At 37.5% G+C, this 27,997-nt stretch overlaps 1 protein-coding gene across 1 annotated transcript in view; it reads right to left on the bottom strand.

Annotated features, from left to right (window-relative positions):
* Nucleotides 1-27,997, bottom strand: part of dsb (debris buster) — a 161,680-nt gene that overhangs the window by 72,550 nt on the left and 61,133 nt on the right. Inside the window, exon 3 of the mRNA XM_068766038.1 lies at nucleotides 8,949-9,145. Within this exon, the coding sequence (XP_068622139.1) occupies nucleotides 8,949-9,084 (136 nt within the window). The 5' untranslated portion in view covers nucleotides 9,085-9,145. The remainder of the gene's footprint in view (nucleotides 1-8,948; nucleotides 9,146-27,997) is intronic.

The raw sequence follows: 27,997 nt of genomic DNA, 5'->3' as shown, positions 1-27,997 counted from the left end.
GACCAACTTTTAAAATACATTTATAACGGTGAAAGCAATTTATTTCTAAGTTCTGTTAACACTTAAAATGTCTTTCACACTGTAATAGGATTTCTATACAAGTTTTTGTACAAGGAATGCGTTTTAGCCCAGCGGTGGAGAAATGAGATCTGCAATCGTAAGTTGCAGTTCCGATTCCTGGGACACAGTCTTAAATAATATTTAATGGAATCAGGCGTTACCTCGCGGAACTTCATCCCAAGCAAGAAAAGAACCAATATTTAGCCACTTCCGCACATGCAGTGGTAGTCGTGCAATAAAATGCACCGCCCGCCAGCCCGCTGATAAATGCGTATGCGGCAAACAATGCGAATCACAACCGCCACCGCCAAATTACTCAACACGTGTTTCACCCCTCTACGGGGCATCTTCAGGAGTTATGATACACCAGTTATGATACTGCATGTGCGGAAGTGGCTAAATATTGGTCCTTTTCTTACAATCTTATATAATTCACACTTTATTCATTAATTACATTGGAAATGCCACTATTCACAAAACATGTATCTTATGGGCAGCAGTACTCTTTGTACCATAATACCAAACGTGGCCATTATTGTATATTCATCCATAAATATGTTTAGGAGAGGCCTACACCTTGCAGTGTGCGTTTATGGACTTAAAAGACGACATATATACATATACTATGTAATTCACAATTAATGAGAAGTTACAAATATTGTTTCGCCAATAAGTTACTATTTATAAAAATACTTTTATATATCGAAAAAACACCATTAACTTTTTAATAAGATAAAGCTTTTTAATTTGAATTTTTAGTTTTATGACCTTCAAAAGTATTTTAATTGAATTTTAAATTCTTTAAATTAAACAATTTTTTTTTATTTTAATTTATTGATGATTTAATTTTTGTCAATCGTTTCTTAGTTTCGTAACATCACGATAGAAATCTCTAATAGTTTTAATGTTAATTTTGCTATTAACAATCCCATATAATTATATTTTATAATTGCGAAAAAAAACGAAAAAAAAATCCTTTGGCACTAATAAATCGCTACCGCTTATGATTTAAGACACGTTATAATTATTACGAAAATGCCATATCGTACGATCGTTTGGCAACGCACGAAAATAATTGCAAGCCGCGCCGCACAGCAAGAAACACGCAGGGGTCACTGTGCCGGCTGCGGTTGCCCGGTTTGTTGTGAAAATAAAGGCGGGCAAGGAAATCGCTTCCCGGAAATCAAATTACCAGCTTATTTGACTTATTGTCTGGTACAATTATAATTAAAACTAATAATTACGTATTGTTTACTTTAACACGTTCACTGCGGCCCAATTTTGAAGAACTTTCAGCTGGTGCGGCTGAGGTCGAATCAGCCTCAAGCTGAACTTCCTAGTAGTGCGGTTGAGGCCTTTTCTGCCTCATGTTCATCAATATTTTTTTACAATATTGAGTCAATGCTTCGCAGACATAAAGAAAGCTATATTTGTCTTTGTCATACCTCATACGGTTGAGTGTAAACAGCCGCCGCACTAGAGAGAAAACACGAGTTGTACGCGCCGCACCAGTGCAAAGTCTATCATGAGGCTGAATCGATCTCAAGCCGCAGTGAACGTGTTAAGTAATCATTAATGGAGCCAGTAGACGCGGCGTGGGTAAACCTCCAATTGGTGAAGCGATGATGTAGTCAAGATCGAAGTAATTCGCTCTCCCAGATCAAAATAAGGCGTCCCAAAGACGTCCTCATGGCTCCAATCTCAAGGTCTCAACAGCCTAAAGACTACATATGCTGCAGACATTCACAACACTGCAAGCGCTACTCCCACAACATCAACAACCTGCAAAACACCTGCAACACACCACCGACACTGTACGATCCGTATTGGGAGCAGTCTCCCGCCCCCTAATCGAGAACAACGTGGGCGATCCGAGGAAAGATCCGGATTCTCCACCAGATTGCTGAATGGTCCACTATTCTGTCCCAAGGGTGGAGCCGTTTTTTACGTGCGAACGTCATGGTGCAAATAGAATGCGAATGCCCAGTATTTTTAAACGGTTTTATTTAGTTCGACCCGTACAGAATTTGTTTATTTGGGTCAAAATTAGAAATTGAAATTTAAGCACCTTCCCGTTGTCAGATTTTACTGAAATTTTGTTACACACATTTAATGTAGATGACAATACAACATAATAAATTCAATAACATTATAAATGTAAGATGGCCGCCGATACAAAATGGCGGATTACATACTTTTCCTTAACCCCCTCAATATGGATATCAAATAAAAGGGCTACACAGTAAAACACGATGATTATGTCAAAATTTAAAATTCAAGATGGACGCCGTTCCAATATGGCGGACTAGGTACATATTTTTCCACAACCACCACAATATAATGGGTATCAAAAAATCGTTTAACTTAAAAGTTTTTTAAATGTATTTACTTATTTTTGATAAGCTCACAGACCGTTCCGCTCCGTGAACCATCTACCGGTGAAGCTATAAAAGCTCCTGGGATAACAGCAACTACTTCTACAGAAACAATAGTAGTAGGTCGTGTGATGCGAGCAGTGCATGACTGGTCATTGTGATGATATTTATGGGAGACCTATGCTTTCTCTGTACATCTATCAGCTGACATTACAATGATGAATCGAAATATTGCAGATGATGATTTGTGTTTGTTCATCAATTAGCCTCTTTGAAATCCACGATTTGGTCGATGCGAAACTTAGTAGATATATATACACTCTGACCCTGCAGAACCATATAACCCAGGTTGGGTTATATGGGGATATACGGAAGCCACCAGATCGTCAAGAGGTCAAGAGGGAAGAGGAGAGGGAGAAGTCTCCAAGAAAACTCCATAGTGTGTGTGATAGTTTGAAAATTTGTTACTCGTTCTATGGAGAAACGGGGATGGTGGAATAATAATAAAATATTTTTTTTATTATTAACCAAAGAATACATCGAATTTTAATAGTAATAATATTTACTATGCTAATGTTAACATATTTTATTAATATATTCAAACATGAATATTAATATATATGTATATTAAATATATTTTACATAATATCTTACATTTTATACACTAATTTGTATTTAATAATGTCAAATTTATTTTGCGGAACTGAACCGATGCATGGTTAAGTTTTATTTTGTTTACACTGTCTGTCTGTCGGTAATTTATTTTGTCTAAGGTTAATAGTAAATCAATGTTTATTATTAATGTAATAATGTTATATATTTATGAATAATACGCATCAAAAGATCTAGATTTTAGTTTTTTTATGTACATTGTTATTAACATCCATCAAAAGAAAGATTGATGTAGTGGCGACAATTTGTAAAAATTATTTCGCTGCACCTTTTCAGCAACTATAAATCTCTTTACCCAAATTATAGGTGAATGACCTTTGCTGCGGTTTAAGATCTGCGGTCTCTACTCTAAAACCTCAAAGATCCTGCGGTCTTCAGCAAGCTATATACTGGCAACATATCCCGTAGTGCCAAAAGACGAAAGTCTTCAACTAATGTATGTTACGATCGAATTTTTTGGTTCCACATTTCTGCCCATAGACGCCCACCGCAAGACAGGCCTCCCCCAAAGATATTTATGAGGGGATATACCATAATCGCCACACTTAGAAGTCGGGTTGGCGGTAGTATGGTACACAGAGGACTCTGCTTGGTTTTGCTACTTGCTTGTTCTGGCATTTACGTTTTTGTTAAATTACAACCACTGTTTATACGGCTTATATATATTGCTGGTGTACTTAAATAAATACGGGATATAATCATTTAAAAATATTAACTAATGGTTAATTATTCCATTTAAGTTAAAATTTAAGTTAGAAGGTGGTTTAACGCTGCAAACTCGAATAGTTATAAGTTTCGCCATCGACCGGAAATTGTTAAGTTGTAAGAACTTAAACTGTGTCGTTAATTTCCGCTAATCATTTAAAATTATTACAAATTATTTTAGTAAATGCTACAAATTAGTAGCGGTAGAATTTAAGTAATGAAACGAAACTATCTTAGATCCAGAGTACATCAGTCAAGTCTCTAGCTTTTTTAAGCCGATAGTCATCCACTAGAAAGAGAAGATATAGGTCTTTCTATCTCTATCTGTGGGGGATATAACATTATCGCCACGCTTAGCAAAGGCAGGCTTCGTACAGATCCGTTCTATATGGCAATCACGAAAACTGATTAGGAGAGTTAAGCTCAAAATATTCTGGTCCAATATGAAAACCGTACTGCTATATGGATGACGTGAAGGGTCACCAAAGATATCTCACGTCGGCTCCAAGTCTTCGTTAACAACTGTCTTCAACGTATTCTCGGTGTATACTGGCCAGAGAAAGTTTCTAACGTAGATTTCTGGAAACCAGCAAATCAAACGACGCAAGTGAAACTGGATAGGCCATAAGCTCCGAAGGAACCTTACTCACATATCGAAGTCCTAGAATGGAATCCTCAAGGAAAGCGAAGTCGTGACCGCCCAAAGCAAACCTGGTGGCGCACGATCACTGCAGAAGTGAAGGCAGTTGGAATGACGTGGAGTGAAGTAAAGCTCTAAGCTCAAGACCGCTCGGGATGGCGAAGTACTGTGGACCCTCTCTGTCTCATCTTGGGAACATAGGAATAAATGATGATGATAATGCCATGCTTGGCAGATGGTATTATGATAAACAGAGGACGTTACTGCCTATCCATTGGAAACTTGTTTGTGAGCAGTGGCAATGTATCCCGGGAATCGAAACCACGACTTATGATCGCAAGTATCAATCCTCCACCCCTGGGCTACCACTGCTAATGTTATATATCAATGTAATTAGTTAAACTATAAATAAGAATCGTATAAAATTACAACGTAATTAAATAAAAAAACAAATTAGTAAATCAATTTAAAAGTCCGTCGAAGTAATTACTCGAAATTTTATTATTATTAATAAAACCCGTACTTTGTCGGCACGCGAAGTAATAATAAATTATAAACGTGTACGTTGTACGTATTATTAGTTTAATAGTAAATTCCGTTTGCAATAGGAGCTCTGGCATTTTAGGTTTTATAAAAAAAACTAGCAAAAATTCCGTAAAACTGAGACTAGTTTTGGACACATTTGCATATTGCGTATATCGCAGGCTGACACTGTATTAGATTCGAAAAAAAACACATATGACGCGCGCGCCCACTGTGGTGACCATGATGTTCGTTAAATTTTAGATATACACTAAATATACACAAAAATCAAAAGTCAAATGACACTTAAATTCTTCAACTCTGTAATTGTTAATATCATTTTTCGTACTTATATTACACCCGGCATATGGACTCTGTTTATATATATATATATGTATATATATGTGTATATATATATACACACACACATATATTCATATACACTTGTTATTACTCTGTTTTTTATATAAAATGTTGTTTTATTATTTTAATTATTATATATATAAAGATTGTATTGAGTACGTATACACTATTTTTTATAGTTTTTTCTTTCATCACAAATTTAATTTTAATTTAAATTGTGTGTTTAGTTATGTATCTTCCAACGTAGTATTTTTCAAACTTTTATATGACTTGCACTACCTTAGCCTTTCTAAAATTTTTCGCGTGTCGAGTCCACTTCCAAATTGCCCTCCTGTGGGGCGTGGGCCCCACTCCACTCCACGTTGGGGGACACTACTCTAACGCTACTTTTTTAATTTAATTTTATACAAATACTAACATTACTATAAACACATTTATAGTAATGTATGTATTTGTATGTATGTACAACCCAAACTGCCCTCTTCTTCATGTTTCTCATCTCCACCCGAAGGTTTTCTGCGATAAAACCACCTCTTGTACTTCCATATGAATTATTGCTTTTTTTTTCATTTATTATCTATGGTGTATAAAAAAATGTAAATAAATAATTACTTCAAAAATTGTTTCAAATTTATGTCCTGCCTTAATTGTGGTGTCACTATTATAATATATTTTTTTTTCATATAATATCTCCGTAACGATATCATAAAATCTTGTCTAAATTAAATTTTATATACACAAGGTCGTTAATCCTGTTTTATTATTATTTCGATATCCGTCTTAAATTGTATTTTTTTTGGTTTTATTCAGTTATTAACTTTTATATTAAGCTAATATAATTATTGCAATGTGTAACAGACAAACATATTAGGTTCTTACTACGTTATATAAATTTAATGTTAACTTGTATTATGTATTGCTGTTAGCATGTTTGTTCTTTTTTTTCAGCTGATGACTTCCATTGCAAGATCATCAGCTAAAGATTGGCAAGATACCAGATAGGCCAAGATGCCACTCCAGAAGAACATTAGGTTGGCATGCATATTTAAAATAAATTTATAATTATAATAGTCGCTAAATCTGTATATCGCCACAGATAAATAATGAACAATTTTCAAAAACTTGTCATATAAATTAATTACTAATTATATCTATTCATATTCATATTCTACATATATGTATAAACACGAGCGTACCTCAGCGGTAGGGTACTGAGATTTGCGATTGTAGATGGCGGGTTGGATTCCTTGATACAATCTTGTGTAATTCACAGGTGCATTAATTATATGGGATTACCACTTCTCTTTAATAAGTTTCCAAATTATGATCTACACACTGCCATCGCCAACTCGCATACCAAGTGTGGCGATTATGGTATATATCTCCACAGATATTTTTGAGAGCGGCCTTTACTTTGCAGTGAGCATATATGGACTGAAACGATATAAAATAACATTTTGGACGCGCCATAATTTAAGAACGACTTTCACATCACTTTTACAACATTCATTAACACATATGGCACCTGGAGTCCCAAGATTTGAGTTTGAAAACCATGGAACTGCAAGCGCAACGGTGCAAGTTACAAGATGGACAAATGAGGTTTAATGCAGTTGGAAGATGCTTGATTCAGGTCAAGTGACCTATGAGTGAGCAGTGGACATTTTACGTCTAAAATAATGATTATTATTCTTTATATATAGTTTATAATATACTTATAATGCTTAGTAAATTCATTATGAACCAGCGAAAATTACATGGACGAGACTCAAGATAGGATCGTTCCGCAAGGTAACGCCTGATTCCATTGGCATGATTGGCATGGTTCGACGTGGTCTCGAACCATCGTGATAGCACAAGGGTTTCAGGGGTAGCGTATCCACGCATACCCCGGGACGGGCTATCAAAAAATAGCACGGCGCGAGGGAAGACCGCGTGGCGATCCTTGACCGGGAGATACCGCGGTCCCCCGTTTAGCGCAGAGGGCGACCACCGGGGAGAATGTTTTAGTGGGTAGGAATCCCACATACCCTTGTCCTCCCCCCAGAGACAGGGCATCTTGAATACCGGAAGATTTCCCCCACCGAAACAAAAAAAAAGGGATGAGGAAATGGTCGCACTAAACGTAATCTTAAAACTGAACATTGTTATGGCGTCGTTAAAAATAAACAATAGACCAATAATAACTAGTTTACTTAAATTAGATTTAAAATAGTTTAAGGTTTAAGTTCTAGCTCTGTGGAAAGGATAGTGACTTCCGATCGTGGGTCGCGGGTTCTATTCCTGAGATACAGTCTTATATGACACATTGTGTGCATTATATAGAATTTCCACTACTCAACAAATTTCCAGAGGATGGACTATAGCATCTTCTGCGTACCATAATACCATACTGCAACCGACAACAAGGAAATAGTTCTACGAAAAATAATTTTAAAAACTGAACATTTATTGCGTCTTTAAAAATAAAGATGACGTCAATGACTAAAACACAAATAGATGACTTCAATTTCAAATTAAATGGTAGTTTAGTTTAATTTCAACGTGCAAAAACGTAAGCAAAAATGTTTTTTTTTCGGGAATATTGGACGTAATTGTTAAGGAAAAAAGACACGAACGCTAATGTCTGCGGAATATATAACCTTAAAAGAAAACTGGTACAAAAGCAAGAATACGTTTTTCACTCGAGTGGTTGGTTGTTTAGTAACATTTCACGGATGATTTGTTATTGAAGTTATGATGTTTCGGTTTGCGTGTTTCATACGATATTGACCTCTATATTTGGTAACGTGATACAATATATATCTTCAATTTATTTCATATAGGAGCTCTCTTTAAGGAGTCCAGAGGTCCGGATAATCCAGACCTAAATTTGAAATAAACATTTCCCAAGTCGATAGCTACTCAACCATGAGATATTTTATAGATATATAGTTGTAATGGAATAGGCGTTTGTCTTCCATCTCACCTTGATGGTAAGTGTAGATAAAGACGAAGGTACACGCCCATCTAAAAGAAACCTGTTCACTCTACTCTTAAAGGCTCCAGAGTTCAACTCATCAGGAAAAATAGACCCAGGCATGTCGTTACAAATCTTGGCGACTCTCACCAAAAACGTGCTGTCAAACCGTTTAGTTCGACTTTTGGGTATGTCAACAACGTATGGATGAAACTTTTGCCTGTGCCTAGTAGTCCAATAAAGGAATGAAGATATATATATATATATATATATATATATATATATATATATATAGGTGAGCTCTAAAGCGACACGAGGTTTAGTTAAGATATATATTAGAATCGACGTTTTAGGCTTTTATAACTGTTTCTCTAGATTACATAAAATTAGTAACTTATTATTAAAAAATTAAAAATACTATTAAATAAATATGGGTTATAAAAATCTTTCTACGGTGTAATTGATTTTATATATTAACAAAGCTAGGGAACTAATTTACTAGAGTTCACAAAGACATTTATAAAAGAGACAATAGCGAAAAAAGTTGCATGAATTTGTTGAAAGTTTTGTGCGAAAGCTTCGTAGGCAGATATAAATTTGAAATATATTACAAGACACCTTGAACCTGCTAAACTATGTTGTAAAAACTTACCATGGTTTATTTTGCCCTGCTGCGAGATCAGCATATTCAGTGGCAGTGTTCTCTTGCCACCGGATATCCGTGGAGCGAGTCCGAATATCCGGTTACGCGCCGTCTGACTCACCGCCAAGTATTGTTTGTGACCCATCTTGATTGTATTATCTCTCTTTGACTTCTTGAGTTTGCATTCGTGTTTGCAATTGTTTTTTCTGTAACAAATTCAAACCGTGTTATATTATTATTAATCTTGTATTTGGGAACAAATGTGTGCGGTAATACATCGCTAGTTTATTTATTTATGATATATATATATATATATATATATAGGCTAATTTTAATGGTGAGTTTTGTGCACTATATGACAGTTAAGTAAGGGCCCAATTCGAGACCCCTGAAGGTGACCTCATGCTTGGTCACTACAGATACGTAATAATTTTTAAGATTTTTTTTTAATTACAATTTTCGTATGTTTAACTATATATATATATATATATATATATATATATATATATATTTAAAAGCTTTAAAAGTGACTCATTTGATCAGAGAATATCTTCATATCAGTACAATGTCTGCATTAATAGTAAAAATTATTAAATTTACATATTAAATGTAATAATAATAAAATAATAAATAAAACAACTATTTTTACTATATTATAACTGTTATTTATTATTATTAATCATTGATTTTTAAATAATTTGTATAGTGCCTTAAATGACAGTATATATACTATTCAGTCAACATTTAAGGCTTTTAACTCTATAACCAAACATCCTGTATGTTCTATGTCAACAATTATATTAAAGCAAAACAGAGTTGCTCAACGAACTATGAATATGATTTATGCAAGATTTAAGTACGAGATCGAATCACAGATGAAGATATACATATATAAATGAAAATAGGACATCACCAATCGAATCGGCAAGTTGAAATAGCAGTAGACAGGCTATATAACACGCAGATCAGATGGTCGCTTGAGTCTTGAAGTAACTTAAACTTAATTACCAACTTAAATAAAATAATAATCTAAGTAATATCATAACATACTAATAAATAACCGTGGCGACAAGGGCAGCGATAGTCCGCCCACAAGGTCGTCGAACGACTTTTAAGGTAAACAGAAAAGGTCTGTATCTTTACAAGTCACCTCTAATCATACCTGTTTGAAATCTATGATCATCACTAGACGTCCTATGGCTGTTGATGATGATGGTGATGATGCCTTTTATTTTTACATTCTAAATATTATCACCGTCAACTCTCGTATCACAACTATAAAGTTTTTTTTTGGTCCTCTGGTACCTTTTTAAAAGACATGCATAAGTATCAAGAACGTTTAAACCAGTCAGACAATGTTCTTATTTTTTCTTCTTCGTATTAGTCGATAGAGATCCACTTGGAGTCATACGTCACGAAGACAAGTCGTGCACTGCTCTCATACAACTTCCCGTGACCTTGACTATATTATTGGCCCTAAGAAGGGGTCTGGTTAGTAGTTGCCACTTGAAAACCTTTCGGCCCCAAAGTTCATAGGCTCCACGAGCGATATACATCCACTGCCTACCTTTGTTCTTGTTGTCACAGCTAGAGTATATTTCCAGGTGACTCGTTAATTATTACTAAACAACTTAATTGTCAAGTCGATGGTGAATTGCTATAAACATATATAACGATGATAATCTAAATTGTGTATTGCAATATCAAGATATGATATTATTTAACTTGAAGGTGACATTATACATTTTTTGTAATACACCTATCCCCCGATTTACACGGTAGATACGTTCCTGAGTAAAACGTGTAAATCGAAAATTAAACATTTTCGAGTCAAACCCGTGTAAATCCAAAAACTTGCAGAAAATGCATGATTTTGCTATTTAACAGTTGTGATTTTTTTTCAATAATTTTAGGTGTACACAGAAATAAAAATAAAATGAATTGACAAATTAAAATATTTAATATATTACGGTAAAACTGTTTTTTTTCTTCTATTTAATTACAATACAACACAACAGAAGAACAAAAAAGAAATTACTCTCATTCTTTTTTTCGGATTCGAAGATTCGAATTTACTTTCATCGCTCGGAATTATTTGTGCCGATTCGATGTTTTAAGCAGAAATATTTACATTATGAGAGATGGTAATAAAATCAGTTATTAAAAGTAAAACAAACTTTTTTGGAAAACCGTGTAAAAGCGAAAACGTGTAAAACAAGTACCGTCTAAATCGAGGGATAGGTGTACAATGGTCGCAGTTTTAATTTTCAGCGTTACGACGCCTGTTTGATCCAGACCTTCAGCTTCTGAGACGGACGATGGATCGATGTGGACTTGAACCATCATAGCTCCATGAGGGTTTCGAAGGTAACGTGGACTATGCGTACTCTGGGAAGGGCCATCTAAAATGGCGCGAGGATCGCATGATGTTAGAAGATCGGGTGGAGATACGCATCCCTACTTCCCGTAGAAGACCACCATCGGGGAGGTTTTAGTTGGTAGTAATCCTACATAAGCCGGTCTACATCACAAAGATAGGATATCTAGAACATTCGGAAGATTGTTCCCCGAAACCAAAAAAAAGGCCTTTACTATAGATTTCAAAAAATATCGTTAAAAAACGGCCTGGATTTAGTGACTTTCGACATCCTTAACTAAGTATTCTGTCCACTTTGAGAGTAAACACGAAAAAAACCTTGGAATTTTGAAGGTTTCTTTCGTATCAGGGCAGATTTCAAAGCCTTGCAAGGTTAATTATATTGATTCCATCACAGAGAAGCTCAAATAGATTTAAGTTTCTATCAAATTAAGGTTTTATTGCATTCTCATCAAGTATCTAAGTGGTCAGTGCAAATGATCATAAGTGAATATAAAGGAATAAAAAAACAGCTGAGTTTTTTGTGGGCGTTTGGCAAGACGCGCTCTGAACCTTCATAGCTGAAAAATATTCATTTCTGTCTATACATGCTTCTGTTGACGTACCACAAGAAATACGAAAAATTATTATAACAGGTAACTTGCTATAGATAGCAGCAATTATTATTTTATTATGCGCAGCTTATTATTTTACATTCCATTGACGCAATACGTTCTCTGTATCCATGCGTTCCTTTTTTGTGCAATTTTTGTAAGGATTACAAAAATTGCAATAAAATTGGAACATAATTGATGAAGAAATCAATGTAAAGAACACATAATGTAGAATGTTTTATATCTAGCGAAACATACAAGCACAACTGAAAAAAAATCAAGTGAGATAGTTGCTACAGTAGTGGAAAAGATATTGAACCTGTTTACCACAAGTTCTCTAATTGTCAGACCACGAAAGGTAACGGTTATATATTTTAGCTATTACTAGTTATTTTCCACGTGAGACAGTTCAACCATAAATCACCGCAAATCTTTTCTTTCTTGTTTTCCGAAAACTGTTTTAATAGCAATTAGTCATGTTTTTAACGATTTAGAAACATTTTTTTGCGGGTCCTATTCACCGTACAAGAACAGGTTTGTGTCAACGGCATTTCTATGGAAATGTTTTCTAATGTTCCGCTATTCTTTCTAATACAATATCGGTGTCGATGTACTTTATATGGTATTTGCATTACGTAAGCAAACCATGAGAGTTAAATAATGTGAGATGACCCACTGTCCCGTAGTAGGGTTAACAGGTTCGAGTGTCGCGTCTCGGGTCCGGACCGAGCTGTCCTTGACCGGGAGTGCGCAATCGTGTAGCTCGTCACTCCCACTGTGGCCCCACCCCAAGTTGACACACCGCTCCAACTGTGACCCCATCCTACGTTGACCCACGGTAAACAACGCTGTATATAATTTGGTCGTCTTTATTCTTGATTCAGACCGGTCATGATGATTATAGTGATGAACATGAACATGATGAAGATTTTACTTTATATTCTAATTAAGTTAACATTTTTATATTGTACGAAACATATTTAAATCTTTAATCAAAGCAGAAGCGAAAATAAATTCACAAAGATACTTAACACAACAGTGCGAAAAATTTATTAAAAACCTGACTAAAGCAGATTAAAATTTCGTGGAAAATCCATACTGAGACTCGTTCGAGATCTAAATTAACCTGTTATACAACATTATGAAAATGGCCGTCATTAATTTTTATTCGTATTCCATATCAATAATTTTTAGTTTCATGCAAAAAATTTTGCCATTCTGTATTATCTCGAAGACTCACCCGTTATTTTTACCAAGCGTACACTGTCTTCCAAGTGTCATCTAAAGATTCCACTAATTGAGAGGGCCGGGTGCAGAGGAATCTTAGCATAAAACTTCTATTAAGATAGAAAAGCTGGAAGGCTTTCAGGAGAGCATTGGATCAGACCGCTACATTCAAGAATTTCACGAGATTAGAAAACCACAGAGCTCTCAGATTCTCCAAGGAATGACCAGAGACATGGACCTAGCTGAAATATAGATAGGATCTATATTTCAGCTAGGGCTGTCACTTGGAGATAAGACCCATTTAGAATTCCGACTAAAGGGCGCCTTAGATGGTTGAACCTTGATTTGTACTTCAGAAAACATGCACGCCAACTCGCTCCAACAACCAAGTAGCTCCTGGAGAAGTCAAAAAGTAAAAAGTCTAGTCTAATCAACAAGAAGAATTCACCAAACTACTGTACCATATCGATCACCGTTCATCAAGGATCTTCAACAGTAGAGAAATAATAAATGCACACGTTTCATAATAATTACAAACGAGTTTTTATGCGGAATAAAATTGCTATCTTGGAATGCGACTGAACAATGGAAGAAAAACCGAGGCAGGGTTGGCAACGACAATTTTTTTTAATTCTTCTCTTGCTCAAGTATCATACAATGAAAGTGTAATTGTTTTTAATTGAAGTACTCAACACAAAAGACTTTAAAATTCCAATACAAATTTAATTAGGCATTGAAATCGTTATTAATCTTAACAGTATAAATAGTAAGCTAAATTATGAAGGCTGATTTACTGAGAAAAGTAGATCAAAAATTAAACAGTCACTCGATTTAAAGTAAAATTAACAATTTCTTATCTGTGCATTATAACATCAATCGTATAAATAAGACAACTAAACAAGTTTTGATATACTAGAAAAATCTTTTGAATATTATAATGATATTTATTTAATAATATAGTTTAAGATGTAAAACTAAGAATACGAAGGTCAAAGATATATCTCATGGAAATTTACTACATATGCGAATACGGAGAAACATTAGCTGGATTTGTTAATTGCTACAAGACGAAATATAAATGATAGCAGCTATTTTTTATTTCTGGTTTTTATAATGTGTCTTGTCACTGTGTTTTTTTATATAAATATTTAAATTTTGACCTATTAATTATTATGTTAAATGTGCAATAGGAAGCAAAAAGCGTAGGAATACTAATTTCTTTAAAAATATCTCAAGGATTATATAGATTTTAACTAGGTAGTACGAAAAGAGATGTATTTTTTGAAAATTTATTTCATCGACACTGTTCCAAGTCGTGGCATATTCGCGTATACCTATGCGTTGGCAGATCCCACATTTTCCACAGGAGCTTTCATATCTGAAGTAACACGTAAGAGAAACTTAAGAAAAACTTGATCTTCGTCGAAAGATAAAGGCAAAAATTTTGTACATCTAACACAATTTACACAGCTATATACACCCAACCCTATTCTCTTTTTACAAGATTTTGAAATAACGCGGTTCACTTAAATAAATAAATCTACTTTTTACACAATTATCTTTGCACGAATCTTTATTATATTTTAATTCTAATTTTGACATTTATCTATATAGCTACAAAATACAATTCGGGGAATACCGGTGCGCGATGTCTTGGTCTACTTTATAAGAAAAAAAAAACAAAGTCCGTTAATAACGAACGAAATTCTTAATTTGAATTAAACCCGACGATGCTAGCTTTAATCCGGCAGCGACAAATAGTTGACATTGATTTTTATTCCAAATTTAAATTTGAATTTTTGTTTTGTATTTAATGACTGTATTTTCATTATAAAATTATTTAAAATAAAATTTTTTATCTATAAATACATATGTAATATTTATTTCATTATTAATTATAAGTTAATAATAAGTTTTTTTTGGTAAAATAATTTCTTTTTCATCTTACATATTTGGCATATATTTTTTTTAAATTATTTTTTTCTTCACTTTTTTAATGAAAGTATCTACCGTGTACAAAAGCAATACTCTATCTTAAAAATTGTAAAAAAGTATTTTTATTAATGGGAGTCGATTGAACCCGAAAAGAAAGCCTTTATATTCATATCAGCCGATAAATACTCACTGCAAAACTTAGGCCTCCCCAAAAAGTCATCACTATGGCCGGTCCACGAGTGATGTACCCCATTTACTGCCACATCAGACACGTAATTCTTTGTACTTCGTTTTCGTTAATATCGACTAATTTTTGACTCAAAAAATTAATTCTGATTAAATTGAAAATCACATATATGTAGTATGGTGACCATTTTCAAAAAAGGCTTAACCCCCCACACTCTCTACAAAGTTAAAGTAAATTGACTCATTTGACAACCCTACATAAATAGATTCCTTACAATATTGCCGCACGTTGTTTTAATATGTTGACAATACAATTAAAGTGTCTGACATAAAAAAGGTAACACGTTAATTTTATTATCATGTTTTTTTTAAATTATTTAATGTTATTCTTTTGTATATATTGCATATATACAGGATGATTGATTATAGGTGTAAGAGCTTTAATTTAGAGTAAAACACTCTAAAGCATAACACTGCAAAGCATGGACTTCACCAAAAGATATCTATGGAAGGATATACCATAATCGCCACATTTAGCAGGTGAGTGTGCGATCGCAAAGTATGGTTCGCAAAGGAGACTGCTTTTCATCATTTGGAAACTTGTTTCTGATCAGTGACAATCCTATATAATTAATGCACAAAGTGTGAATTATCTAACATTGACCTGTACCGCATTATTTTTTATCAATAATTTCTGACAATACAAAGTCTGTGCGAATGATAGTAAACAATAATTTATTTTAATATGTGTTATTCTGAATTTTTACGCCTGTTCTTACTATATTATTCAATTGTCTCAATTTATAACATTTGGTAAATATTAACATTAAAGGACATTGGAGTAGAAAGGTTCTCAAGTAGCGACCACGAGCGATAGACTTAATCACGAGAGGTAGACGCGACCACGGGCAGTAGACACGACCACGAGTGGTAGACGCGACCACGAGTGGTAGACGCGACCACGAGTGTTAGACGCGACCACGAGTGGTAGACGCGATCACGTGTGGCAGACGCGACCACGAGAGGTAGATGCGACCACAAGTGGTAGACGTGACCACGAGTGGTAGACGCGACCACTGGCGATAATTAAGTTCGCGGCTGATCTTTGGGTAGGTCTGAGCCTTGCATTGGGCTTGTATAGGCTGTAATTAATAAATAAAATAGTTTAAAAAAAAGGTTTAAAATACTGAATACCGCCCATGTAAAGTTCGTTAAAATTGTTTACAAACAACTTTGTAGTTATTTATAAAAATAACTGTCATCAAAGTTAAAACCAGATAGTAACTTCTACCATTATCAGCGCCTTGCCACACCCATAGATTATATGTTAATTATTTATTTTTTTGTCATCTACACAACCAGTAATTGCAGTGTAGTGAATTTAATTACACGTTTCTTAGTTAACTAGGAAATTAAAACGTTATTTTTTGCAAGTTGACTATGGCATTGTTAATTATTTATCAGTAAATAGACGCAATTATTTTATGGAGCAAATCTCCGATTGCGAACAAATCTGTTTATTCATCTAAGTGAACATATTTCATCATCATCACTTCTGATGATGGACGTCCAATACTAGACATAAAGCAACCCTGTAGATATCCAATAGGACCGGAAATAAAAAGCCTGCATCCACTGTCTTCTGACGTTCTTAAAGTGGTCTATTCTATATTGCGCTTGGGGGTCCAAGGTGTAAGACTCCAGCTGACATATTTTACAAGCTATATGGTCAGCTTATTGTCACTCCATTTTACCAAATCGCTAGGCAGTGTCGGATAATTATATTCGTCTACGGATCTCCTAGTCTCTGTTTCAATTTTTTAAGATATATCCCGAGCACGACCAAAAGACCAAGGGTCCGAAATGAGAGACGTTTCATTGGACGTGGACCTTAGTATTGAGTTACAAAGCGGTATTGAATTTGGAAGGTTATATAGGGTGGGCCATAAATTTTTGCACTTTTGAAACATGTGTAGAAATAAAAGTACAAATGCTATTTTGTTTATGATTTATTTACCGTAATTATCATTTATTAAAATTTATTTTTTAAAAATTACATCCTCAAGATGTGCTCTGTCTTGCCGTTGGCCCCTTACTCTCACGGTTTTGCAGAAATCAAGTGTTGCTATTTGCAAAAATTTTTGGCCCACCCTATATATGTGGAAACTCTGCAGTTTCGGCCGGCGTCGACAGATGGCGTTAGTTGTTCGTAAACGGACCACCGCGCCACCACGCAGTGGAGTCGACATTAATAAAGAAGATTCCACAACGACACGACATATATTAGGGGGACCGGAAAGTAAGGTCGCTTTCTTAAGTTGAAATCACATTTTACAAGTTTCAACAATATATACCTTTGTTATCAACAACATTTTTCCATCCAGTATACAACGTCTTCCAAGAATTTAATGGAATCAGGCTTTACCTTGCGGAAGTCCATCCTAAGTAAGAAAAGGACCAATATCTAGCCACTTCCGCACTTGCAGTGGCCAACACAGAGTCATCAGAGGCTCTGTGTTTGGCACTAATCGGTGTAACATAACTCATGAAGATGCCCCGCGGAGGAGTGAAACACGTGTTGAGTAATTTGGCGGTGGCGGTTGTGTGATTCGCATTGTTTGCCGCATACGCATTTATCAGCGGGCTGGCGGGCGGCTGCATGTGCGGAAGTGGCTAGATATTGGTCGTCTTCCAAGTAAGTAATGAGCTACCAAATGACAATCAAATGTCGTCATGCGTAGAAACGACATTACTTTCCGGTTCCCCTAGTAATTAAATATCTCTAACAAGATACAATTTTTCCATTGTAGAATAAGGATAATTATTGAGCACTTCTAGGATGGAACTCGTCTCAACATCTGTAGATATACGTTCATAGTTGTAAAAGCTTCAAAGGGGTCAATGTATAGATCATTTGCTGTACAAAAGGTACAACCTATCCTAAAACCAATGATATCAGAGATAATACATAACGAAATGATAATTTAATTAGAAAATTCTGATTTCAAATCGGATTACAACATATTTTTTATTAAGATCTATCTTCCTCAGATATTAGCGTCGGTGCCTTTGTTTTTATAATTAAGTATAATATTTTCGATTTTTATTTTTTTGCTGCATTTTACATGATACAGTGTTTAAATTACTTAAACTTAAACTAACTTAAATCTTTATCTGCGCCGTAACAATAACAATTTTTTAATATAACGTCTCGTGCGACCACTTCTTCATCCCTACTCCATATTGGCATCCTCAGGTTGTGCGCCAGTATCTGTGCGGCGGTTGCCGTATTCACATTGATAAAACTTGAGATCGCATCTTGAGTCTCGTCCGTGCAATACACGCACGTGTGTGACGTGATATCGCTACCACCGCGTGATGACCACTGTTATACAGCATGAGGATATATTTATCTGAGTCTCGTGGATGGCCTTGACTAATTAGAACTTAAGTAAGAAAAGGACCAATATTTAGCTAGTTTCGCACATGCGCTGATAAATGCGTATGCGGCAAACGCATTTATCAGCGGGCTGGGGGGCGGTGCACTTTGTTGCACGACTACCGTCTTTTTCTTACTTAGGATGTACTTCCGCAAAATAACGCCTGATTCCAATAAATAATTAGAACTTGTTTATCGACTTGTGTGTGAGATACAGACTGTTTCATTGTTTCAAGATATTTTCCCCAAAGTAAGGACATCTACTTAGAGAGAGTACCACCTCCTTGTGCTAAAGATTATTTATTATTTACTATCTGTTCATGTAGACTTTATATTGCCTGAACTTAGTTGTCTGTCTGTTAGTTGAATGTAATATATTTCAGAGTGTCCTCTTTATACAGACTGATCGGAAGTATGTGTAAAATCCTTAAAGGTTTTCGCTGACAAATGAGCAAATGACATTACATTTCCCCACTTTAACCTTTTACTTATCACCCTGTATAAATCTTAAAGAGCTTAAAGTTAAATGACATTTTGCATTTCCGGAGCAAAACAAATAATATATAAAGAATTTTATTTGAAATATGTGTGTATACAGCCTTATACACGCTACGAGAAGTGAGAAAATAATTTGAGAGTATTTAAATTTTATTACACTGTCGTACTTAGTATTTCAAATTAACACGCACGTAATTTTAATGTGATTAAAAAGGTGCCTATCGTAAAATATGATAAGTGGTAAATATGTATTTACTAATAAATTTAATTCATCTCTATGTGCTAACAATTTCGTCCAAAGCACATTGTCACATTCCATTCCGGCATTCACTTTCAAGTCACTTCAATTATATTGGAACTTTTAACAACAACAAAAAACGAAGTTAGATTAATAAATATATTGAACGTAACACAAATATTGAACGTTGTCACCAGGGGCGGCGCTAGCTCGTGTAGCGCCCGTGTGTAATGAAACCCTGGCGCCCCCTAGGCCTGACACCCCCCACGACTATAACTATTAACTTTGCCGTCGTAACAAGAAAGTTTTCTCACATTCCAACAAGCTATTTTACAAGGTATAGCTTACAGTATGGTATTAGTAACGGCCTTTCTTCTTATGAGGGCAGAATAACATTTAATGGAATCAGGCGTTACCTCGCGGAAGTCCATCCTAAGTAAGAAAAGGACCAATATTTAGCCACTTCCGCACATGCAGTGGTAGTCGTGCAATGAATTGACTCTGTGTTTGGCACTAATCGGTGTAACATAACTCCTGAAGATGCCCCGTGGAGGGGTGAAACACGTGTTGAATAATTTGGTGGTGGCGGTTGTGTGATTCGCTTTGTTTGCCGCATGCGCATTTATCAGCAGGCTGGCGGGCGGTGCATTTCATTGCACGACTACCACTGCATGTGCGGAAGTGGCTAAATATTGGCAGAATAACACTCATTGCTCTGCGCTGTCTGGTCGCTTATAAACTTTAAATACGTGAAATAAGGTTTATTTCGAGTTGAAATATGTCGATTTGAATAATGTTAGAAAAAGAAGCCGCCCATAAAGCGTTTTCGTTTAATAACTGCCGCCACCCGTGTGCATTGTATACCCTGCACTATAGGTTAAGCAGCCCCTGGTTGTCACTCCACGGAGTCCTTTTTTTTTTTCATTGTTTGGAAATCCTGCATAGGATACCCCACCACTGCGGGGACAACAAAAGGGTTGTGTCGGACTCCTACCGGCTATATGATCTTCTTTCACGCTTTTTGTTAAACACTTTCGCATACTAAAGTAGTTTCAACAGCGGTAGTCTAGTTCCTCAACTTGAATAGAACTGAAAACTTAAACCAGTTATCATAAACATGAGATATCTATCTTCCGCGCCACCTAGGACATATGTGCGGCGGATCACCCTAAACCTATCTCAAAGTTTGTAATACAAATAAATAAGTAAAAAAGGATCAATGTAGTAGTGCAATGTAGTGCACCGCCCGCCAGCCCGCTGATAAATGCGCATGCGGCAAACAATGCGAATTACACAACTACCACCGTTAAATCACTCAACACGTGTTCCACCCCCCCACGAGGCATCTTCAGGAGTAATGTTACACCGATTAGTGCTAAACATAGAGTCCACACAAATAAATAACTTTAACTCTAAATAAGAATTGACTATGATACATTGTTACAGATAGATATAGACGGTTGTAATTGAGGAGAGGATGAAAGGCGACGCAGAGAAGGAAATTCATAATAGAATGAATGAGAATGTTAGATTGTGTGATATATATTAGAAGAGTGAATGAAGGAATATGCGAAGACCGGAAGAAGAGAGCGAAAATAAAAGACACGTAAAAAATTTATGAAAAATGTAAACGTCCCTATCCTACAATAAGCTAGAGGTCTACGAAAGGCCTCCTGAATCGAAAGCGATAAAAATATCTATGTCTAAGGCCTTGTGTTGGAAACGGCGCGGTATAACTTCCTCTGACATCCAGGTCTCCAACTGCGGAAAAGGAGTTCAAATGTTCTTTCTATCTCTCTCTCTCTCTCTCTCCTCGGCCTTCTTTTGCAATATTACTTGCAGAAGGTTATATTATCGCTCCCTGACCTCCGGTTCTGCACCATCGAACTAACGAAGGCCGACAATTAGAGGTCGACCCAACAATGTCGGTAAATCCTCGTCTCAGCTCAACCCAAGATGTACTCCTCAAGTGTGTGCTAATCTGTATCCTCGTTGCTACCACAATGGTGGTACATAGTTGATGGATTCTTTCAGGAACAGATAGCTGGAGTATCCTCCTAAGCAATTTAACATAATAAATTTACTTCGCGGTATGCGTCGCTTATTTTCCTTTATTTAAAATTTTAAAATTCATCAAATAGCTTGTAAAAGATTGACTTGTAAATATTAACAAACGAATTTTGAAATGAAAATCGCGCATAATTTTTTTTCTCGACCAGTTTCTTTTTTTTAAATGTCAACTTTTTTTAATGTCATCATAAATAATTAGTTTTATAGTACGTCCAAAGAGGTTTTATTATAAGTATATATGTAAATATTAATTAGTATAAAAGCTGTCTGAAAAAACCGAATGTTAATAAATATAATAATTAAAATTGATGAAAAATTACTCCGCCATCAGAAATTTAATAACTATTTATGTATTTACAAATCTTTAGACGTAAACGTAAAGATAATTTCATATTGCGTCATAATTATTGTACTTTTATTTCAATGTGACGTAAATTTTCGATCCGAAGATTCGTCATATTGTGTCATAAAATGTCACAGATTATAGCTACGAGACTCTTTGGTACTTGCGCATGAAATGTAAAATTGCGTTTACACGTGGTTACTTTTTACAAATATTATATGACATATAATCTGTGCGTTTCTGAGTTTATCATTTCTAAAATATCTATCGGAGTAAACATACAGCTATTTCAACTACACTTTAGCACAGTGAAAGGGACAGATAGGCGACGTTAGTCAGTGGTAAAGAAATGTAAAGATGCGACTACCTTTACCCTAAAATTCGATAATATCTAATTGTCGTTTCATAAACTCCCACTGCAAGACAAACTTAAGATATCTATAGAAAAAGGACCAATATTTAGCCACTTCCGCACATGCAGTGATAGTCGTGCACCGCCCGACAGCCCGCTGATAAATGCGTATGCGGCAAACAATGCAAATCACACAACCGCCACCGTCAAATTACTTAACACGTGTTTCACCTCTCCACGGGGCATCTTCAGAAGTTATATTACACCGATTAGTGCCAAGCACAGAGTGCTAAGGAATATTTTCACATTGTTCCAATTTATAATATATGGTAAACATTAAAGTCCTTTGGAGTCAAAAGATTCTTGAATAGGTAAGATAGTCAAGTTCGCGGGAAGCGAATCTGCGACCTGTGATCTCAAATCTCATTCCCCTACCGCTGGACTAACACTGTTTATGACAAAATACCATATTTGACATTTCCACATAAATAATGAAATTTTTTGTCATTATTTTTACGTCCAAGGTATTCATTATGTGTTTTTGGCATTTCGCTTGAATCGATTAACCTCAAAGTACTTTTAATAATATTATTGTTTGAGTTGGATCAAACTTCAGTTGCATTTTTTTTCTAGACTATTTGTCGTCAATACTAATGAGATAGGTTGTATATTTTCTCATATAAGGACTGTCCAATAATACAACTATCTTTTTAAAGTCAACGGAAGATATATGTTTGCCGCCTCAAAACCGGTTTTTTTTTTTTTTTTTTTATTAATTCTAATTTGTATCGCTGGTGTTTTTTTTTTTACAGTATTTATCTTTCGCTTTAACTAAACGCAGACAGTTGGGAGAGGGTTGCCGCTATTTGATACGGATCTTTCTTCTCCCAGCTGCGAGGCACGACAGCGTTTTATATTATTATTACAATTTTTTTTTTTTACACAATTTTCACTTATGGGTAAATACAGCTAAAATTTATACATATTAACAATACAATTTGGAATACACAATTATATATTAGTTGCTACATTATTTTATTTAAGTCGCTGCCCAAGCGCTACAGACCGTTAAATGCCTTGAGATTTAGGACAATGTGCCGGGCCAACTCATCAAAAGATTCTGCTGTAGATTTTTTCTTGAGAAGGTCCGGTAAGCTGAACGGAGATATATTAAGGTTTTCACATAAGGTCACGTGGATATGTCTTTTGGATGCGAATCGGGAGCAGTGTCTGAGTAAGTGATCAAAAGTCTGTACTGTGGAGTCGTCACATGGGCAAGTCTCATTATCGATTATTTTAAAACGGTGCAGGTACTGCTTGCAGTACCCGTGCCCGCTTAGTAGTTGTGTCAGATGGAAGGATGTCTTGATGAGTTTTCGCAGTTTGTTTATGTCGGTGAGTTTCGAAAGGAGTCCTATGGTATGTCGACCCTGTGCCGAGCTCTCGTATCTAGCCTGCCAAATGCGGTTGTGTTCCGCACGGATTGCGCTCTTCACGAAACTCATTGGGAAGTAGACATAAGCCGGTGGAGAGTGCATTGCGGCAGCACTCTTTGCTGCCAAGTCGGCTTCCTCGTTACCGACGACGCCTGTGTGGCTTTTGACCCATGTAAAGTGTAATGTAGCTGGCGCGCGTGCGTGTATCTGATTGTGAATTTGTGTGACGATGGGGTGGGTGTTGCTTCTATTCTGCAGCGCGGCGATGGAAGATTGTGAGTCCGTGTGAATAATTGTGTATGTGTTCGGGTATGTTGAACAGGCCCACGAGCAGGCTTTCGAAATGGCGAGAAGCTCAGCTTGAAAGGCCGAGCAAAACGAGTGAAGTTTGTATTTTTTGGAAGCAGTCTGGCGGCCTTCCATGAAAGCAACGAATGCCGCTCCTACGGAGGAGTCCTCCAGCTTGCTCCCATCAGTGTAAATATTCAAAGCATGGGGATAGGGTGCTGTGTAATTACGACCTCTAGAGGGGGAAAGGACAGAAATGGATACTCTGGTAGCGGGGTGCAATAATTTGTGTGGTGGTGTAGGGCGTTCTAGAGCTGTATCAGAAGGTAAAAGATGAGAGGCGCCGGTGAGTTTTGTGAGTTCCAGTGCCTGTACTTCCCGAACTTTGAGGTCGAGTGGGGTGAGTTCTGCAAGTGCTAGAGCGGCTGTGGTGGATATGGTCTTGAACGCCCGTGTGATCCTGATGGCAAAGCCTCGTTGCATACTTAACAACCGCCTTATTATCCCTTTTTTTAGAGCCGCTTGCCCCCATATACCAGCAGCATATGTCATAATTGGCTCAATGATACTGATGTAGATTGTCCGGATGTTCTCGGGATGTGCCCCCCATGTTGGTCTACAGAAAAGACTAAGTCTATTAAATATGCGCGAGGCTTTTTTGATAGTGTGCTGAACATGTTTATTAAAGAGTAATTTCTCGTCAATGATGACTCCCAGAAGTTTGAACTCGTGTATAAACGGAAGGCAGTATTGGCCCATTCTTATTGAGCATTTTTTGGCTGTGGGTGTGAATGCAATAACTTGTGTTTTTTCGGGGCCGAAGGTCAGTTTAACACTTTCACCCCACTCAATAATTTTACCAAGCGCGGAGTTGGTTAAATCTTGGAGATCTTCAGCGCAAATGTGGTGTGTAATGAGCAAGACGTCGTCGGCAAACGCTTGTAAATGGCACCCATCAGGCAGGTCTATTTCGAGAAGCTCGTCTAGGATAATGTTCCACATAATTGGGCCACATGCCGAACCCTGAACGCAGCCCTTAGTTAGTTTCTTAGTGACTCGTTCTCCGGCGTAATCTAAAACCACTTCTCTGTCTTGAACATAGTTTTCAAAAATTGAAAAAATGTTTCGAGGGCAACCGATCCGCCTGAGGCCCTCGAATAGAGCTGGCCACCAGGCGTTGTTAAATGCTGCCTTGATGTCAAGGGAGACGGCGATGACGGCCTCTCTAGCTCGTTTGGCCGAGCGAACGACATCGAGAGCCGAGGAGATCGCCATGGTTGTGTTGGTTTGCTCCTTGAAACCAAATTGGTGACCGTTGAGCTTGCCTGCGACCGTGGCTACAAAAGTCACCCTTTTGATCAGGAGCTTTTCTAACAGCTTCCCGAAAACAGGGATGAGGCCAATTGGTCTGTGAGAATCGAGGGTACTGTAATCAGATTTACCAGGCTTCGGTATGATCTTGACATATGCCTGCTTCCACTGTCGGGGAAAGTGATGCAATTTTAAACATCTATTTAATAAATCTGTTATTAGCTGTGGGTAAGCCTGTGTAAATTGTGTGCATATGTCTGAAGTGAGGCCATCCATACCTGGTGCCTTTTTTGCATTCATAAGTTTTAGTAGCTCCAGTACCTCTTCCACTGCGAAAGGAGGTTCGTCAGGGGCCTCAGAGGTATCCTGTCTGTGACGGCGAAGATGCCTGTGTCGGGCTGAAAAGTCTGGAGAATCGTCGGGATAGAAATGATTTAAGAGAGCTGTAGCGCTTTGTTGGGCGTCATGTGTGTGCCCTGTGTCTATCTTTAAAGTGGTAGGAGGTTGTCGCCGAGTCGAGTGTTTAAGGAGGCGATTAGTCACTGACCATACATTCTCCTTATCTTGTCGGTTGCAGAATGTGCGGAAATCGGCCGTCGAAGTCTCTCTAAGCTTTCGAGCGTATTCAGTGCGCTTAAAGATTAGATCCTCGCATAATCGGTCGAATATCGTGTCTGAAGGCGCGTGGTGTCGTTTAGCGGCATGTAATCGGCGGTGTAGATGAACTACTTCAGATTTAAGTCGCTCCAGGTCTGTTGTCCACCAAGAAGGTTTGGAGCGCGTCCCAGCACCCCTGGATGGCATAGAAACTTTACACGCCGCGTGTATGGTGTCAGTGATTTGGTCTATAAAGACGTCTAAGTCGCCCGCGTTCAAATCGACTATTTTTGTGTCTAGTAAGTTAGAGTTCGTCATGATAGTGTGGAGTTCAGTCTTGAAACTTGCCCAGTTAGCTTTTTCGCTTTTATATTTGAATGTGGACGTGATGTTTCCCGTTTGGGAGGTTATGTCGTGGCGTGTACTAATCGAGAAGTCTATAGCGTTATGTTGTGAGATTGGGCATGCTTCTAGATTGACTCTCCAGTCACTAATATCGTCTATGGTCGATGCCGAAGCCAATGTTAAGTCGATTATAGAGGACCGCGGCCGTCCGTGAGCGGTGCTTTCAAACGTTGGGATATCGTTTACGTTGCAAAAGAAGAAGTCGTGTCCGTGTGCAATGTCAGTAATCATGTGTCCGCGAGCGTTCGCTCTCGCGCTGCCCCATATGGGATGCCATCCATTAAAGTCGCCCCCAATGACGCAACGAGATTCTCCGATACTGCCGAGAAAGAAGTCTAAGCGGTCCAGTGTCCCTAAGTCGTCTTGGCCTGGTTCGACGTAAGCTGACGCGACGTAGAGTTTTGTTGGTCCGCAATCGAGTCTCACGACCGCTAAGTTGCCTGTCGAGTACTGTGTCAGTCCTAAAGGATTAGGACACCGCGTTCCGTCCTTTATGAATATGCATGCTTTGACTCTGCCTGTAGGAGTAGGGAATTGGAAGATTTTTATGCCTGGAATGTTATTAACAAAGTTAGCTGAGCCTACATATGGCTCGGACACTAAAGCAATGGAATACTCGCCGGCCACAAAGTAGCGAGTGAATTCCAGGAGCGCTCCTTTACAGCGGTCTAAGTTGCATTGGATTACTTTGATAGAGGTGCGTTTATCCATAATCGATCCTGGAAGTCACTCGTCTCTTCACGATAGTAACTATTGGACAGGATGGGGAAGTGGCCTTATGTGCAATGCAGTCCGCGGTGTTAAACTTAATTTTACGAGCGGCACAGTTGTAACACTTGGGTGCGCTTTCCTTATGCGGACACTCTGTCTCAATATGCGAACAGTCCGAGCAATGCGCACAGCGCTTTGCTCCACCTGTACATTGAGCCTTAAGGTGCCCGAACTGTAAGCACGCGTGGCACTGGATAAATGGAGAGAAGTCGTCGCAGTGGACCCTCTGGTGATCCACTCGGACTCTCCCCATTGCCTTAAAAATTCGCCACAGCCCGGGACTGAGAACGAATACTGCGTTATACAGTTTACAGTTACGGTTGTTGCGCTTAAATTTAAAACTAATGTCGGCATCCGTATAAGCCTTCATTTCTGGGTTTTGATGCAACAATATGAACGTTAATTCACCACTTGGAGTGTCTATAGATATGCCTTTAAGGATGCACATGGGTCTGAGTTTCTGTGCCTTCTCCGCTGTCACTTGCGACGCGCCAGATTTTGTAAGACGCTGTAAGGCGTCTTCGCAGTCTCGGGCAGTGTCGAACTCTACACGCAGTTTGTTGTTCGATAGTGGAACAACCTTAGTTGGAGCATAGTTCGATTGTCGAAAAGAAATACTTTTTCGGAAAGCCTCGACTGCCGCCTGCTTGGTGCTGGCTGGCGTCTTCGAAGCCACGATGATGGCTGGGCGCGGTGTCGGTGGAGGTGCGGGTTTGTTGGATGCGGGCGTCATACCTGTATTCGCCGGAAGCCTGGCCATTGCCGCGTAGGATGGCGCGGTAGAAACCGGGGCAATGACCGCGGCTGAGGTCGAGGTTGTGTGCACGGCGCGAGTAAGGTCTTTTTTTATTTTCGCCATTTCTTCCCGCACGCAGGCGAGAAGCTCCTGGCGCAAACTATCGCCTCCGTTGCCTGAGTGCATATCAGCAGAGGCGGCGCGGCTCCCGGACGCCTCAGCCACGCGGCCGTAGGCGGCCATAGCTCGGCGACTC

This window comes from Battus philenor, unplaced genomic scaffold (genome assembly GCF_028537555.1).
Source record: "Battus philenor isolate CCGP_79_NKW_IND1 unplaced genomic scaffold, ilBatPhil1.0.hap1 SCAF_20, whole genome shotgun sequence".
NCBI classification, from domain to species: domain Eukaryota; kingdom Metazoa; phylum Arthropoda; class Insecta; order Lepidoptera; family Papilionidae; genus Battus; species Battus philenor.
This window is presented reverse-complemented; position numbering and strand designations above follow the sequence as displayed.